The sequence below is a fragment of the Eutrema salsugineum genome, unplaced genomic scaffold (genome assembly GCF_000478725.1).
Source record: "Eutrema salsugineum unplaced genomic scaffold, Eutsalg1_0 scaffold_13, whole genome shotgun sequence".
Lineage (NCBI taxonomy): Eukaryota > Viridiplantae > Streptophyta > Magnoliopsida > Brassicales > Brassicaceae > Eutrema > Eutrema salsugineum.
In genome coordinates this window covers 1345972-1362960 of record NW_006256885.1, presented here as the reverse complement: position 1 = coordinate 1362960, position 16989 = coordinate 1345972, and the positions used below count along the sequence as shown (strand labels likewise).

At 36.4% G+C, this 16989-nt stretch overlaps 5 protein-coding genes across 5 annotated transcripts; 2 read left to right on the top strand and 3 right to left on the bottom strand.

Moving 5' to 3' along the window:
• The first annotated feature begins 1031 nt into the window (after window positions 1–1031).
• On the top strand, window positions 1032–5109 carry LOC18023824 (zinc finger CCCH domain-containing protein 40). The gene is made up of 12 exons (XM_006406171.2): window positions 1032–1196; window positions 1352–1597; window positions 2659–2769; window positions 2897–2930; window positions 3045–3186; window positions 3349–3405; window positions 3489–3586; window positions 3718–3789; window positions 3878–4104; window positions 4178–4368; window positions 4556–4693; window positions 4797–5109. The coding sequence occupies exons 2-12, from the start codon at window positions 1465–1467 to the stop codon at window positions 4863–4865; spliced, it is 1272 nt and encodes a 423-aa protein (XP_006406234.1). The 5' UTR covers window positions 1032–1196; window positions 1352–1464; the 3' UTR covers window positions 4866–5109.
• A 34-nt stretch (window positions 5110–5143) lies between these two features.
• LOC18023823 (histone-lysine N-methyltransferase ATXR2) lies at window positions 5144–8343 on the bottom strand. Its single transcript, XM_006406170.2, has 15 exons — window positions 8150–8343; window positions 7969–8044; window positions 7746–7831; window positions 7336–7655; window positions 7119–7231; window positions 7007–7038; window positions 6739–6872; window positions 6470–6557; window positions 6301–6349; window positions 6154–6208; window positions 5999–6068; window positions 5855–5924; window positions 5679–5755; window positions 5479–5535; window positions 5144–5392 (listed from the first exon to the last, which is right to left on the bottom strand). Exons 1-15 carry the CDS (start codon window positions 8234–8236, stop codon window positions 5273–5275), a joined length of 1434 nt encoding a protein of 477 aa, XP_006406233.1. The 5' UTR covers window positions 8237–8343; the 3' UTR covers window positions 5144–5272.
• Window positions 8344–8505: 162 nt separating this feature from the next.
• Window positions 8506–11224, bottom strand: LOC18023822 (peroxisome biogenesis protein 22). Its single transcript, XM_006406169.2, has 8 exons — window positions 10920–11224; window positions 10230–10472; window positions 10088–10135; window positions 9889–9945; window positions 9710–9811; window positions 9338–9403; window positions 9074–9175; window positions 8506–8988 (listed from the first exon to the last, which is right to left on the bottom strand). Exons 1-8 carry the CDS (start codon window positions 11037–11039, stop codon window positions 8884–8886), a joined length of 843 nt encoding a protein of 280 aa, XP_006406232.1. The 5' UTR covers window positions 11040–11224; the 3' UTR covers window positions 8506–8883.
• A 477-nt stretch (window positions 11225–11701) lies between these two features.
• Window positions 11702–12781, bottom strand: LOC18023686 (cyclin-U1-1). Its single transcript, XM_006406168.2, has 2 exons — window positions 12283–12781; window positions 11702–12044 (listed from the first exon to the last, which is right to left on the bottom strand). The coding sequence occupies exons 1-2, from the start codon at window positions 12669–12671 to the stop codon at window positions 11807–11809; spliced, it is 627 nt and encodes a 208-aa protein (XP_006406231.1). The 5' UTR covers window positions 12672–12781; the 3' UTR covers window positions 11702–11806.
• A 2562-nt stretch (window positions 12782–15343) lies between these two features.
• Window positions 15344–16788, top strand: LOC18023685 (zinc finger protein CONSTANS-LIKE 12). The gene is made up of 4 exons (XM_006406167.2): window positions 15344–15877; window positions 15952–16179; window positions 16265–16572; window positions 16659–16788. The coding sequence occupies exons 1-4, from the start codon at window positions 15344–15346 to the stop codon at window positions 16786–16788; spliced, it is 1200 nt and encodes a 399-aa protein (XP_006406230.2).
• The last annotated feature ends 201 nt before the right edge of the window (window positions 16789–16989 follow it).

The window sequence follows — 16989 nt, the reverse complement described above, 5'->3', positions numbered from 1 at the left end:
AGCATCAGAGAAATTCGGCGAGAAAGTTAAAAGAAAAAGAAATCCACTAAAACTTGAAGCAACAACTTTCAAGACTTATTCTAGGGTTTTACAATGACATTGAAAAAGAAGAAGAGAAACTGTTTTTTTTACAGGGAACAAAAGAGAAAAGAAAAAACAAATATAAGAGATGAAATCAATGGATCGTGGGAGATAGAGAGAGTTAGAGGATAAAAGTGTTATATTGAAAAAGACACAATGTCTAAATAATGTCTCTTCCTGTTCACCTTATTCATATAACACAATGTCTAAATAGTATCTTTTCCTATTTACCTAATTACGAATAGTAACTGGTTATCTGATACATTTACTTAACTAAAAACTTCTTTCCCAAACCATTTTAAACAAGATCTATTCTAATTTTCTAGAATTTAGATTTAACATTTTTGCTTACTTTCCAAATCTTCCTATTCTCAACGATAAATTATCATTTCTAAAATAAATAAAACAGGGGACTTTTGTTTCTAGGAAATATACAAGTTATGTGTTCAAATTTCATTCCTGACTGGCTGATTATGCACTTTGATTGCATTATTTTTCATTTTGAATTAAGAAAGAAAATCTCGGTCTGTTTTTTTATCCCTTCCATTTGTTAACATTCATAAAAATATAAAGTGTACATGATTCTCTTTGTTCATATGTTGCTTATAGAGAGATGGTGGAAAATTTAATGTAGAGTTGTAAGATTCACTTTTTAATTTAGTTACATGATACATCATATGAATGTTTGCAAAAATACTAAAATATATTTCTAGTTTATCAATAAAAATCTCTAATTACTTAAAATATGTAAATTATAGTATACAACACACATAGAGTATCTAGTGAAATTAATTCTGTACTTTAATCCATTGTTGATTTGTTTCTTGGGTTTTCTATATACATCGTTACGGCATTAATGCAGAAGGGCAAAATAGTGAACTCGAGTTCTATTTTTATTGATGTAGAAAAATATATAAATAGTTAATTGTTCGATCGATCCCTAATTGTTTAAGCATTTCTCATATTGCGTATAAAGTTTTCATTTCCCGGAGATATTCACTTCCGTCCGGCTTATTACTCCGGCTGCCGTTTGGTTTTCCAAGAAGAAGAGGAAGAAGAAGGTGGTTCAAAGATAAACCTACAGTGAAAATTAAACAGCCTTAGAATCGCTTTTGGTTGGTTTTCGATTTTCTCAGGCTCTTGTTCTTCGGTTTAAATTCTTCTTTCTTCATAGCTCGATATTGTTATGTTGTTGGTAGGATTTTAGAATCTAATTCCAGTGAGAGTCCAGAGGTTTTCATCTGAAGGGTTGATTCTGGTTCTTGTGTAGGAACGAGACGCTGATGGTTAGTCTATGCTTTTATGGAGGTTGCTTGACTTTTGAGTTTTTGATCTGAAAGAGTATTTGGAAGAAAGAGCTCGTCGTTGTTATCGGTTTAAGTCATGTCTGGGTCGAGTATGTACAAGACGAAGCTTTGCGTTCTGTACAGGAAGAGTGGTACATGTTCGAGGCCGAATTGCACGTTTGCTCATGGAACTGCTGAGCTTCGTCGTCCTGGGGAATCTTCATTCACAGGTTAAGGGAGTTTCGTTTCTGCATTTAACCATAAGCTATTGGTTTCACTTTCGTGTTTAAGTTATGTCAATGGTGGAAGGATCCATATGATCAAGTCTCTTTGAATCATTCTGTGAATTATTTGATTGACATATGGTATCAGTGTTAGAAGGTTTCTTTGGAGTTTGGTTATCATCGTATAGTGACCAGTTTGTTTTGCTGATTAGTTTTTCTCCTGCGGAATCATTGGGGAATATGGCTGTTCCATTTGCAGAAAGATAGCTACTGAAAGGCTTTACTCTTTAGTATTGTTTTTACTCTGGAGTGGAATCTGCTGGTCTTTCCTGCTTAAATTTATATTGGTTTTCTTACTGCTCTTGAGCGCATTCTTTTTTGAAGAAAACCAATCAATCATGGGTTTTTCGGGGTATTTATTCGTCCACAACCATGGTTTTCATTCCCCAAGTTTTGGTGGCCAATCAGTGCCTGTTATTAGGATTTATCAATGCCTATTGTTATGACTTCTGCCATTTTCATCCAAGTTCTGGGATATCGGATTCTTTGTTCTTTGATCCCCAGTTATTAGATTCTGAGATGGATAGCTCTGGGATTCTTTGATTCTGAGGTGTACAGAGCATAATATCCCCAGGATTGTTATATATCCGATCGTCTCACATGCAGTTTCTGGGATCAAGAAATATGCAGTTCTTGGGTGTGTTGTTGTCAGAAGGAATTGAATATCATATTTTGGTGGACTGTGATTGTGTAGTTGAATGGATCTTCAAGATTGGTTATTATTTTCTCTCATCCAGCATTGTCAACTATTATTCATCGATGAGATACAGTGCCTTCCACTTATTTAGTGCCGAATTGTGGCTTTTCTCCAACTGCTGGTAAGAAGAGGACATTTATTTGTGGTCTCTTTGAGCTGGCAAGTAAGCACCAAAGCATTTTTTCTTTTTATGTTATTTGTAGTCTTCTGTGATCTTATCCAAGTGTTGTTGACTGGCATGATTCTGATTTTTGAAATGGAGTGTAATACAAGTTATGCTTTACTGCAAAGTCTGTTTCGTTTACTGCAGGCAGACGTCACAATCTGGATATCGACTTAAGAAATAAACTTGGTAGACAGTTTTCTCCAGAAAGGAGACATTCTTTGGACCGAAGTGGAAGAAGGTTTCAAAGATTTAGTGGTAAGATGTAGCTTTGGGTTTTTGGAGCTTTTGTTGATTGTCTGTTAGGCACAATCAAAATTCTCTGTCAATTTCTCGTTCTGTATGTCTTTCTTCTGATTTCTGCCGATGGAATTATAACTTGCAGGACATGAAAATCACAGACCATTTGAGAGGCGAAGGTAGGCTTTCTTCTCCCCTCGGCTCTACTTCTACTCATGCCATGTGAAATCTTAGTGGTAATTTGATGGTTTCGACATGTTTTAAAAGTGCCCTTATATCTCTAATCATTACAGAGATGAAGACTACAGAGGGAACCGCAGATATGATGAACGAAGTGATAATGCTGGTGGTCTGAAAGATGGGAATAGGATTGAAGTCAGGGAAAAAGATGAAAGAAATAAGTTTCAGGGTTACAACAATGATCTGGAAGAGCAGGTTTGAATTTCTTGCTTGGGTGTTAGTTCATGACATGGTTCTCTTTTTATCTTAATCTAAAGTTAGAATTGTAAAGATGATGCCAAAAGATCCAAGTCCAATTTATCTATGTTTATCGAGTATTTGTCATTAATCTAACCTTTCCTCTGGAACTATATGCAGTTAAAAGATGTAGAGCTGGATGTTAAGATACTTACTGATGACAAACTACGATTGCAGGTAAACCACTGCATTCCACAGTTAATTTGATTACATGCGAGTTAACTTGACATATATGATTGGCACATCTTTTTTGTCCAAAGGCTTCCTTTGAAAGGAAAGCACAGGAAGCAGACATTCTTACTTCTAGGATCCAGGAGCTTAAGACCCAGTTGGATAGAGAGAAAGAGGAATGTAAGAGGTAATGACTATTTCCTCCTTGATGTTTGCTTGAAAGTAATTCGGGTGCAATATATTTCCAGTCATGTGATTTGGCAAATTCTGGACATGATCTTCTGGTGACGACTGTTGTTCAATCCTTTTGTATGTCAGGATTACTTCAAGCACGAAGAAATTTGTGAAAGAATATAACCGTTTCTTGCGGGCACAAGATGATCTAAAGAGGCAGGGCACTTTCCCTTTATTCTAATTGCTTACTGTTTAAAAATGCAAAATTTTTATTAGATAACCGATGCATTTGTCAAATCTGTAGGTCACAAGCCCGTCTTCAGAAGTTGGGAAACCAACTTAGTACATATCTTCTTGGAAATGAAGGCAACGACAGGGATGCAGACGTCGATATTGTGAGCGATGCAGAGAATAATGGTCGGAATCTGAGAACTGCTTCTGATTCACAGAATGAGCTGCAGAATACTTCTTCACTGTTCAGGAAAAGGCATTATGAGGATCAATTTACTACTAACGAACCTGTTGAAGATGGTAAACTAATCAGTACCTTTATATCTCTGTTTTCAAACTAACACACACAATGAACTTCCTCCATCTGTTCCAGCCTTGATAAGAAGAGGTGAAGAAGAGAAGGTGGAGAATGTGAAGAGACCTTCTCGTTGGAATATGGTTTCTTCGAAAGCATTTTCCGAAGAAGAAAGTGGAGTGCGGAACGATGAGGACGCAATTAACTCATCAAAGGAAGATAATTGGAAAAGAAGAAAGTTTTCTTCTGGCACCTCATCTAGTAATAAGGTACTATATCGTTTTTTTTTTCAATTTCTTCTCCGTTTGCAGAGTGGTGTTTACTTTTTATCTGTTGGGAGAACGACATTGTTGCTCGAGTTGATTCTTTAATGCACAATAAAGATATGTTTCTCGGAATTACTTGGTTATAAGCAGAGATGATAATAAACTTTTTAACGTGTTTACGATGCTGCAGGTAGTATCGTCTACGAGCATGGCTGGTCGGGCATTTGATGAAGTTGCAGAATATGAAGAAAATCGTCAAGCATCCACCAAAGGCTCGCCTCTGAAATCTCTTCCTCCACCACCACCTTTCAGAGATGCCCATTTTCAGGTAAGCATACTCGAAAACTTGTTTGGTAAACTAAATATTCAGTTTGGTAACGATGATCCTCACTTGTGTCCTAAAAATGTTGTGCTTGTGTGTGTTTATCCAGGGAGACGAGGAGGATGTAAACGATGATGTGATGGAACAGAGGAAAGCCAATGACGTTGAATCCATCTGATCATAAAATCTATTAATCTGAATCCATAACCGCAAAACTTTGAACAGAAGAAGCCGTTTTTTCTTAAGTAGTCTTTTGGGAACTTGCTTAGGGGAGCCTTGCATTTTGTTCTGTGCAATATTAACAATGATTAGAATCGGTACATGCTTCTGTTCATCATCTTTAGTTACTGTATTTGAATCTTCTTTTAAGAGTATGAGAGTTTACAAAGAGTTTTCGTTCTTAAGCTCTAAAAGAAATAAAACGACATCTTAATACAAAAAACAACCATTCCAAGCTGAGAAAAGAAAACAGTAAATAAAATATTGTATCCTTTTGTTGTTTTGATGTTGCCTGAAGAAACTTCCTTAAAACGAGAAAAAAATTCCCTAAATTAGGCAAAATTGATAATTTCTGTTCTAATGGCTTCAAACTAGAACTGATGAATCTTGCAGACATTTAGGGCAGCTGCAGCTGAAACCGTAGTCTGCAAGTAATGCTTGTCTCTCTTTGTAAGGAAGCTCCTCGTCTATATATGAAATCGTCACCTGTTTCCATATGAAACTCAAAACTAGCTATTTTTTTTTTTTTTTCATTCTGTTACTATGGTAAAGAGAAGAGAAGATAAGAGTACCTCTTCGTTCTTGCTGATGCGTCTTAACGCAATAATGACTGCTTGTCCGTCTCTGTCCTGCGAAACCAACCACAAGAAAAAAGATATCCATTGAGTGTAGTCCAAAAAGTGTTAATAAAAATTCTTAAAGAGAGAGTGGAGACATTGCAACTGCAATCCTTTGAGATCACAAAGATGACAAAGATGTAAGAAAAGTTTACCTCTTCTCTTTTGAAGGCTTTTGCATTAGGGCAACATGAATGGTTCAAACAGCTCTGCAGAGGGAAGAAAGCCGTTCCTGACACAAATACGGATGATGTAATACTGTCAAATCTTGGTTACAAGTTACATAACTCCTCTTTTCTTTTGTGGCGACAATGTTCACATCATCTCTAACCTTGGCAACAGTCTGAATACTCATCACCAAGAGCATCTAGAAACGGTCTTGTGATTTCCTCAGCTTCCTCCTAAGAAAATGGTGAGTCAATAGATTTTGGTAAAATAACAGCAACAATAGGTTGAAAGAGCATTCTGCTCAGACCTTTTCTGCATCTGGAAGATCATCGATATACAAGAAATAGTCCTCTACTGGTGATGCTACCACCAAGTCTCTGCCAAAGATGTAACGGATCGGTATCATTTCTGAGTTATTCATTGTGTTGCAAGAACATAGAGAGGAAAATTGGTGACTCTTACAGGTTATTCAGCTCAAACATTCCGATGATATTCCCATAGATTTCAAGCGAGAAAACTTTCCAGCGTCAAGGAATGAACATCTGTGAGTGAATTATAATACAAGGAAACGATGGTACAGATAATATATCAAACTTAAGAAGAGGATACGAGCTTCACATTCTTTGTCAAATATAGCTGTCTTCAGGAGCTCCAAAGACTGGAGATGAAACAATATGATTCAGTTGGCAAAATAGTCAGGATTATTGTAATATCTACACAAAACATGGCAACCAAACTCAACCTTCAAACAGTATATACATACAAATAAAACACATACCGTACATGCAAGATCCTTTATCTGCATCCTGAAGGCTCCTTCATCAGACGGATCAACATCATCTGGCAACGCGATGCAGTCCCACCACCTACCGAAATAGAGTTTTAAACACTTTATATACGGTGTAGACATATCACAGGAGGAGCCTAATATGTCTGAACATGAGTTGCCGTATGTGATTAGGATGATATTCAGAAACGTAGAGAAAGAAGAGCAAGCAATTCATGTTTTTCATCGATAGTCACTAATGGCAACATCAATATATCTACCTTCTTTTGTATCCAATCGATACTGGTTTCCATGCCTCCAAGAGAAGCGACTGCTTTGACATACTCTGTTTCGCTTGTTTGTTCACATGCTCTGCTTTCAGTTTCCTATACCTTAGAATGGTAAAGGCAATCGCCTAGCCATAATCCATTATCGAGAACTAGTTAGTTTCTTTTTCTTTTTATAGTAAACTAAAATATGTTAAAAGTTCCATGGTACTTTATCTAAGATAATTCTAAAAGTAGATATGAAAGCTGATACAAGATGTACCTTTGCAGCCAGGAGAAAAATATCATTTGTCTCTGAAAATTAAGAATGAAAAGATATAAATAAAGTACCATTTTCAAAGAGAAATTATAACCAGCGTAGACTTGATATTTACCATTAGCATGTTTTACAAATTCTCCAAGAGCCTCTCTAGATATTGATTCAGACCTCTCACCAGTGCAGAGTAAAGAATGAGAACTTTCCCAATCTGCCTTTGCGCATGATTCACTGTGTCATCATATTGAAAAAACACATTAGTAACAGCAGAAATATCTTACGCATGTAGAAACAATAACGAAAACAAACGTCAAAGACATTAACATCTCAGTTACCTGCAATAGAAAGCCTCCTGACATCCTCCGGGACATGAAAGAGGAGAAGGCAAAGGAAATTTATCAGTATGCGGCAAGGAAATTTCACCGTTCATCAGAGAACTAACAACTTCTTGTGGAAGAGAATTGTGATTTGAACTGCTTGCACCACATTGTTCCTCATTCACATTGTACTTGACGCACTCATCTTCTTCGCTTTCAGATGAATCGCCATCACAACAACCAGAGAGACCCATATTCTTGAAATACACTTTCCGGCCAATTTGTTTTTCGATTGATCCGATGAACCGGAAACAAAAACCGCAAACCAAACAGTCCACCTGAAATTTAGGTGGAGAAGAGATGAGGAATATAATTTCACAAAAGCAAATGGGAATCCAAAAGAACACAAGTGGAAAAGGATTAGTCACCTTGTTGGATGAATGCTGGATGCCAACAAGAATCTGATCTTTCAAAATGAGTTCATCTTCCTGAAACTCTGCATTTGCATAAACACCTACCAATTCGAAGAAAACAGATTCTATTACGAAAACGAAAACAAGCATTGCAGCAGCTATGAGAATATCACCAATCTACACAAGGAAGTTACAAAAATTCCTGATTAATTTCGAGAAAAAGAAACAAGAATTGGACCTTTTCCGATGCTGCCATTGTGTTTGACTTCAATTCCACTGCATCCTCTACTGGTTATTAGCTCTTTGAAATACTCCTAAACCGAAAAACAAAAAGAAATTAACTTTGAGAAGAAACCTTAGAAAGAGATTAGCATCCGCAAGCTAGAGTTTGTTCGAGAGAGAGAAAGAGAGGAGCATGCCTGCACTTGGAGACTTGGAAGCGGTGCAAGAAGAGCAGCGACTTCAGCAACGGAGAGATTATCGCTGCTTTTGCAAAGAGAAGCCATTCGAGCGACGGGTGTTTCTGAGACGAAGGTGTTTTTGCTTTTACTGGGTTGCTAAACCCTTTTCGCCTCTTTCGATATAAGGACAGAACTTTAATTTCGATCAATTACAGTTCTTTAGTGTGAGACATATGTGTAGGGTTTGGTCGATACGGAATCCTAGTAACTGGAATGCTTCTGGAATTTGTAGAAAAATCAAAAACTCGATTAAGAAACAGAGCTCTAGAAGATTGATTTCCGAACCGATGTAAACCGAACCGACCAGCTCTTTCTTGCATCAGTTAAACAGAAGTGAAACGAATTTATAACTTCACATTACAAATATCCCACTGATAATAGAAGCCTGCAAGAAGAGATGCAGACATAATTAACGGACTTTTGGTTCTTTCCTTAAGACACTGCTAATACAAAAATTACACAATTTTGATACTTTCACCAAGGATCTCTCCGTAATCATCTAACTCCAAAAACATCAAACTTTAAAACATCAAGACAATAAAAAGGAAGAAGAAGTTTTCTAGCTTAGCGGCCTGTGAGAGTTGCTCGATGATGAAACGAGACCATTTACGCTTCTTCTTGTGTCAGAAACTGAAATTATGAGTTTATGGTTTTCACGTTATCTTTCACCTCTCTTTTCTTTGTTGTTGGCATCAAGCACACCCAAAGAATTGTTCTATTGACTGCGAGGTGAACACGTTTGGAGCCGTCCGCTCGGGTTTCGCAGCAGAGACATGAAGCTGATATTTGATGAACCTCTGCAATAATACAAGAGAGAGCTTAGTTAACAACAATAACCAAGATAAGAATTTATATAATGATTAAACAAGGAAAGGACTTTACAGCTAGTTGTGTGGTGATTTCCGGGTTTGTATCGATATGCCAGTCAGGTTCTAGTTGTCTGACAAAGGAAGTTCTTCCAATCTCCGTACTACAAAAGAGGACCTGCAAAAGAAAATTCATGTCACAATATAGCAAGTCTGGCACTTTTGCCAAAACATAGGTTACCAATTCGACTTTTAACTGGTGTTTGCATGGTTCAAGACAGAGAAAAATCGATTTAGGTCATGCTTTGGTAAGATTGTATGAGAAAGCTTGATTGAGTACCTTATCTTTGAGCAAACCCCCAGATGTGAAAACTCCTGCGTTCTCTAAAGCCTCTAGAACCTTGGCCTGCATATAAATGCTCAACAATGTGAGTTTCAGAAATTCTAATTATAAACCCGCTTGCTCGATCAACCGCAAAAAAGACATGACAAGAACGCACAAACGTCTCTAGCATTTAATACTGTAAAATATATATGTGATTAAAAATCCTTCTTATCAAAATTAATCCATTGCTTAACTATGATCTACACGAACATCCATGTTATTACTCACTGCCCATGTTTTTAAGCTAAGTACCAACTACCAACACGAAGCCAACAAAAGAACATGAATGAGACGGAACATTGAACGGGTAAAAAAGTTGTTTCTCACTTCGCTTTCATCGTCAAGAACTCTTTCCATGAGGTATAAATCACAATACTTTGTAATCTCTAGGAGAACTTGCAGAACGGATGACCTCACGGTTACTTGTTTCTGCATAGATTTTGCTTGAGTCAGGTACAGACACATCATGCGACATTTAAATGAATATCAAAAGGAAAAATTACTACTTGAAGTTCTTCTGGACTTGATTCCTCAAGAATGACTCCAAGAAGACGGCATGTTACCTACAAATGCATATTAGACAAGGGTTAAGCTCGACACAATGATAAACCTGACCCAATGCTTCAATAAGGTGCTTGAACTAGTACAAAAACATAGCCAAAAGATTAAATTTTCAAAACATTATCAATGCTGGCATGCAATTACCTTCCTTCCTTCACTAAGCTTCTGCCTAACTATTTGACCCAATGTAGGCTGCAAAAAAAGAGCTTAAAATTATAACAGAACAGAAAAGGTTAATGCTTTAACAAAGAAAATTGACAAATTTGGGAGAGAAAGAGAATGCTACTTTTACAGGCTGAAAAAACTGATCAACGACATCTTGCACTCCGGTAACATCATGCGGCGAAGAAACGTCGGGAGGATTCGAAGTTAGATTTGACTGAGCAGCAGCAGCACTAGAGGTTTCACCTGACTGCTGCGTCCTGCGTTTTGGCTGCCTTCTCTGACGTTCCCGTGGCGTTCTTATCGCCCTCCATGTGAAAATCACAGCAATTGCAAGCCCCGCAATAGCACCAATCGATCGTGAATCCTAATTTAACGACTTAATTAGGTGAAAAAAACGAATCTAAATAGCAATAATTACTAAAAAGTTGTGATTTTTCCCCACAGGCAGCTAAACCCAGTACTGAAATAGCAAAGCCAATTTTGAGCTGAGTAATTAGTTCCTTCAGTTTTTAGATGGAAACGATGTAAAGAAGATATTCAACTAATGAATTCAATTACTTCCCTAGAGCTCGCATTTATCTATCTTCGGAACAAATTAAACTCTATCCTTCACAAACTTAATTAGACATCTCGTGCAATAATCAAGCTCAAATCAGACCATTAATCTCCACTTTAATCAGTCTAATAAAGCAGCCCAGTCCCAGAAATTCCCGCCATCGGAAAACCCCAAATCTCACCAGATCCGATTACAGAAAACCGTGTAAAGGGCAAAGGAAAAATGGGGATAAAGAGAGAGAGATCGAGAGAGAACCAGATTCCGAATTGATGTAGAGAAGAGGCTAGACATCTTGAAAGCAACGTAAGCGCTTAATCGCTTGATCATTCGAACAATCTCTTCAGTAGGCGACGAAGAAGACGACGATTCCGCCATAACCTCTCCGAATTTTGAAAAACCGTCGTCGTTTTAACACGAAAAAATCGAACTATGAAGAGATTCTTAGCTTCAGCTTTCGGATATCCAGAAAAGAAAGGCACTGTTCTCGAGCCCCGACTTTAGAGAGAGAGAGACAGAGAGGAATTGTACTTTCCCGTAGAACAAAAACTTGGCAAAGTCCAAACCAATGAAACCGACACGTGTCTATTTCAAGCGTGGCAATTGATAAAGCGTGTGTGAGAGACCACGCTTTATACCGTAGGGTGCGATGGATCTGATCTACAACGTTGGAAAATGAATGAAAAACGGTGCGTTTTGTTTTGGGTCTTGAGTCTTCTCTTGAGGGAACTTTTACACGATAAAACACAAGACAATCCGAAGTGTAAGTAAATTTAGGGAACAAGATTTGTTTTCAGATTACTATTGTCTGATACTTGATTCATCAGGGCGTATCATTTTACACGTGAAAAGAAGAAACAGAGAGATGAATATGTAGAACAAAAACCACATGAGAAACACGTTGGAAAGAAAACCATATTTGCTTTATTTTAACAATATAGCTATCAAATTAACCTGTTTACATGATAAATGGTAATCCTAGTCTAGTATACATAAATGTGTGGAATTGATTGATTTCTATAACTTGAATTTGAAACAAATTTTCAAGGAATATAAATTTTATGATTCAAATATCAGTTGATAAACTTTTTCTGTCAACCAAACGCGTACAGTTAAGAGACGAGTAAAAATTTATATACTAAACGTTAAACATATAGAGAAGATGCAGTAGAGAGAGTCTCTTGCATTGGTCTACTATCATGGAGGGAAGAAACATCACCATTTAGTAGCATCTCCTTCTCAAGGTGAAAGCAATAGCTCTCAAAAGCTCTAAAACTCACTGTAACCCTGAAGTCAAGGAGGAAGAGAAGCTCCAATTCCATTTTGTTTAAGTCCGTGTTGCTCACCCCTCCAACTCGAGCGTAGAATTCGTTGTTGTAGTGCCTGTGAATATGAATTTAGTTTTCTTAAGAACTTTATAATGCCTCATTTAATATAGATAGAAATCTAAAAATCAACAACTTGATAACATTGGTTAAAAAGCTTGTCCTCATTTTATATTGGTTACATATAAGATAGTATATTTCATTTTCTAAATTATTTAACAAACACAACTATATCTCTATAATCGGTCGTATCTATTCATGATATATACTATATGATTAATTCAAGAAAGGCTTACACGTCGTCTAGGATCTTGGAAGCAATCATGACACAAGTGACAAGAAGTCTATGAACATTCATGGAGACAACAAAAGAACCAGGATGCTTGTGAGCCAACCGGTCTATGTACACATACCCGACCACGAAACACGCCGGGCTACATTTTGTGTACTTATATATCCTCTCAAGGTACTTGGCTATACTTATGCTTGGTGCTCTCACGCCGTGAAACGCCTCCAAGCTTTTCCCGAATCCCTTAGTTTGCTTAGCCAACCACTCATTCCTTGCGACGAGCTTCTCTATCACATGGGAGATTATAGTCAGCACTCTTGGAGTGGCTGCTTCTGTTGGCGGAGGATCTGGTCCGGTGACCGCGTCCGGTTCATCCTCTCCGGTTGAGGCTAGCATGGTTGGTTCTCTTCTCTCGTTAATGGGCCATCATGTGTGACTTGTGTCGTTCGTTTTGGGTCTTAGCTTGTTGATTGGGTGGTGGAGATACGATGAGTTTGAAGAGCTTACGTGGGGATGTTATCATGTTTCGTCTGACTTTTTGAGAAGCATGTGAGATGGATTTGACACGTCACTTCATTAGAAGATAGGATTCCGATATTTTTTTTGGTATTTTCGAGCAAATATATAAATCAGTTATCACATAAATCAGCATATTCGTATTATATATCGATCTAAATACTAATTATATTTTTCTCAAAAAAAAAATACTAATTATAATAATGTTAATTTTTTCATATGAAAATAAAATAAAAAAAAAACCAAAAAGACTAACCGCGTCAACTCTCTTACGTAGTTATGTATTTTTACGAATAGGAATAGTGTATAATTTGTTTGAACTTTAAAGTAATATAGACTCCCACTTATTTTGCTGCATACTCCTATTATATCTCGATGTAAACACTAAATTTAGTAATATTAGATTGTTACAATGTGAAAAATAAACAAAAAGACAAACGTGTTAACCATTGAGTCTCTTACGTACTTGTCAACAGAAATAATACATATCTTTTTTTTTTCTTTAACAATTAGAGTAATAAACGGCTCAAACTATTAGACTACTTTCTCAAAATTTATAAAAATTTAAGTTTTTATTTTTGCTGTTGAAAATGTCTATGAGTAGTAGCTAATGAGTAGTTAAGGTCTCCTACGTATCTATACGGAACAGGAATAGTAAATATCTTTGTTTTTTTTTTAACAATTGGAGTAATAAACGGCTAAAACGTATATTACTTTCTCAAAACTTATAAAAATTTAAGTTTTTATTTTTGCTGTTGAAAATGTCTACGAGTTGTTAAGGTGATTGATTCCAACTTTTCTTGCAATATAACTTCTTTTAAATTTAAAATAATATAATTTTTTTTAATGTTAAGTAGTAATATAGAAGTTGATGTGGCCTAAATTACTTTTCTCTACTTAATATAGTAATATTAGATTGTTGCAAATGTGAAAAAAAAATTAAACAAAAAGACAAACATGTTAACCATTGAGTCGGAAGAGGAATAGTAAATTTTTTTTTTCTTTAACAATTAAAGTAATAAACAGTTAAAACGTAACTAATTTCTCAAAACTTATAAAAATTTAAGCTTTTATATTTTCTGTTGAATATGTCCACGAGTCAAGGTAATTGAATCCGAAATTTCTTGCAATATAACTTCTTTCAACTTTAAAATAATATAGTTTTTTTTTCCTTGACCATAATTTTTTTTTAATGTTGAGTAAACTAATAAAGAAGTTGGTGTGGCCTAAATTACTTTTCTTACTTACAAATAAATTGATCTGATAAATTTATTTTCTACCAAATCTCTAATAGAAAAGTTAGAGATACAATTTATCTGGAAAAAACTTATTAGAGATATATTAATGTATAGTACTAGAAGACTTTTTGGTTTTTACTAGAAGACTTCTTACATGCATTGTCTAATGTTAAAAAAAAAAAAAGGACATCTTACATGCATAGCCTGTGTTACACATAATCTTAAATAGATACGCGAAATCGAAATATTTTCAGGCAGACGCGTTTTAAAAAAAAAAAAACAAATATAAGAAACGTGGCTCACCATTAATAATTATGACATGCATGTTCTAAACGATTTCTAGAAATTTCTTGGGAACCACAAGTAAGTAACTACAGTATCATCAACCCGAGACGACGAATTTTAAGGTCTGCCATAAAGCACAAAATCTATCGAAAAATAAAGAATCAGATGACCTTAAGCGATGAATGCCTACGTCTTCATAAAATATCTTGTGACGGATTGTTCAAAAAAAAAAAAATCTTATGACGGCCCGTGATTACGCCACGTGGATTTTGACGTGGAGATTTTCATAAAATGCATATGCATTGATAAAAACAGAGCAGTGCCAAGTATATTTGCGGGACCGCGTTTTCACACGGTATAAAAAAGAGCAGCAAGCAAAACAAAACCTCACATATCATTTGATCTTTTAACCTTTCTTCTTCTAGTACTTGATTACTCCACGTGGATTTTAACACGTGTGCAACGTTTTCACACCGTATAAAAACAGAGGAACCCTACTTCTCTTTCTCTCTTTCTTTTCCACTTCTTCTACGTGATTTACACCACTGTAAAAACTCTCTCTATCGTTCTTTGCTTTCACTCGATTCAGAAATAAATATTTTGTTTTTAGCTTCTCTTTCTTTAATCCGTTGTAAATGGGTTTTGAGTTTCACGACTGTCTGTGAAAATTTAGAATCGGACTAATCGATCTCCATCATTAGTAAGTGCTTCTTCCTCTATAGAAGTTTTCAAGAATTGTTTTTATTTGGAACGTAACAAATTACAACATTTTTACTCGTAATTATAATACACACGAAACCCCATTATGCATTACAATTGTTACGATCTACATATTTCTAAAGATTTTCATTTTTCTTTCAAGATTTCTCTTTGAGGCAGCTCTAAAATGTTCACGAATCTCTGTTTTGCAGGACCTTATTTACTGATCGTGAAATTACAAAAAATCGCCTCCTTCCGTTTAGAATTCTCCCATTTAGAGCTCTTGTTGTACATTTTTCTTGAATTTTGCAAAATTCTTTTGTGTTCGTCATGTCTCTAAATATGGAGCCAAAGTGTGACCACTGTACAACCGCACAAGCAGTGATTTACTGCAAATCCGACTCGGCTAAACTATGCCTAAACTGTGACGTCCACGTACACTCTGCAAATCCTCTATCTCGCAGGCACACACGCTCTTTGATATGCGAGAAATGCTTTTCACAGCTAGGTGTAATCCGTTGTCAGGACGAGAATGTTTCATATTGCCAAAGATGTCACTGGCACACAAGTAACTGCTCTGTTTTAGGACACAGACTTCAAAGTCTGAATCCTTTCTCTGGTTGTCCTTCTCCAGCAGAATTTGTCAGAATGTGGTCTTCAATTCTTGAACCTCCTGTCTCCGGTTTGGTTAACCCGTTTGTTGCTTCTTTGCCTTTGAGTAATCCCAACAATGCTATATTCGGAATGGCAAAAATTAACGAATTAGACCGTTTGGTCGGTTCCTCTTATTCTATGGTGCCACACAACATCAGTTACACTCAGAATCTCAGTGACCAATCATCATTCTTTTCCGTGGAATCTAAGGTAGTTAAAGAGCAATGAAACGTGTTTCTCAAGTTCTTGATGGACAATGCGGTTCTCACTTCTGTGTTTTTCAGGGATGTCCTGATTTGGTTTTGAAACTTGAAGAAGGCGAAGAAGATATATGCGAAGGGCTTAACTTGGACAATGCGCCATTAAATTTTGATGTTGGAGATGATATCATTGGTTGCTCATCACAAGAACACATAGAATCAGACCATACGGTACCAAATTGTATCTTGGTCGACAAGAACAACACATCTGTTACCGCTTCAAACTTTACTATAGGAGACAACGCTTTAGAGGTCTCTTTTGGCTTTCTTTTTCTTGTTCCTTTTTGAACTAATGTAATTAGTATTACCTTAATGAATTTGGGTTATTCTGTTTCAGGCATCATCACCAGGACAACAAGATTGCACGAGTTATCATCAGTCAGGTCCGTTGCAAATGAACATCAACACTGGACTTGCTCTTCCTCTTCCTGCATCACCTGTCTTGTTCGGACAAATCCATCCGTCCATGTCGCTTACCATCTCCAACATCACAGGTGAAAGCAGTGCAGCGGACTACCAGGATTGTGGTATGTCTCCAGGGTTTATAATGAGCGATTCGCCATGGGAATCGAATCTTGAAGGTCGTTGTCCACAAGCAAGGAATCAGGCTAAGTTGAGATATAAAGAGAAGAAACTAAAACGCACGTAAGTTCTTTTTTTCTCTATTTAAGTCGTTAGAAAACAGAGTTCATAAACAAACATGGATTCAAGTTTGATTTTTCGTATTGTAGTTTTGGGAAACAGATTCGATATGCATCTCGCAAAGCGAGAGCTGACACGAGAAAAAGAGTGAAAGGAAGATTTGTGAAAGCTGGTGATAATTATGACTATGACCCATCATCACCAACGACGAACAACTGATTTTTTCTTAAACCCTAAAACAATGTAAGTCTTCTTCTTCTTCTTCTAATGATGATGATATATGGTTACCTTTTAGTTTCTTGTCGGATAAGTAACGTAATCGTTTGTCTTATTGTGTACAGTGTTTTTTTTTTTTTTTTTGAATCGATGAAATCAATATGTTTCGGCATGGGAACGTTGGAGAACTGCACGAAGAGTTTT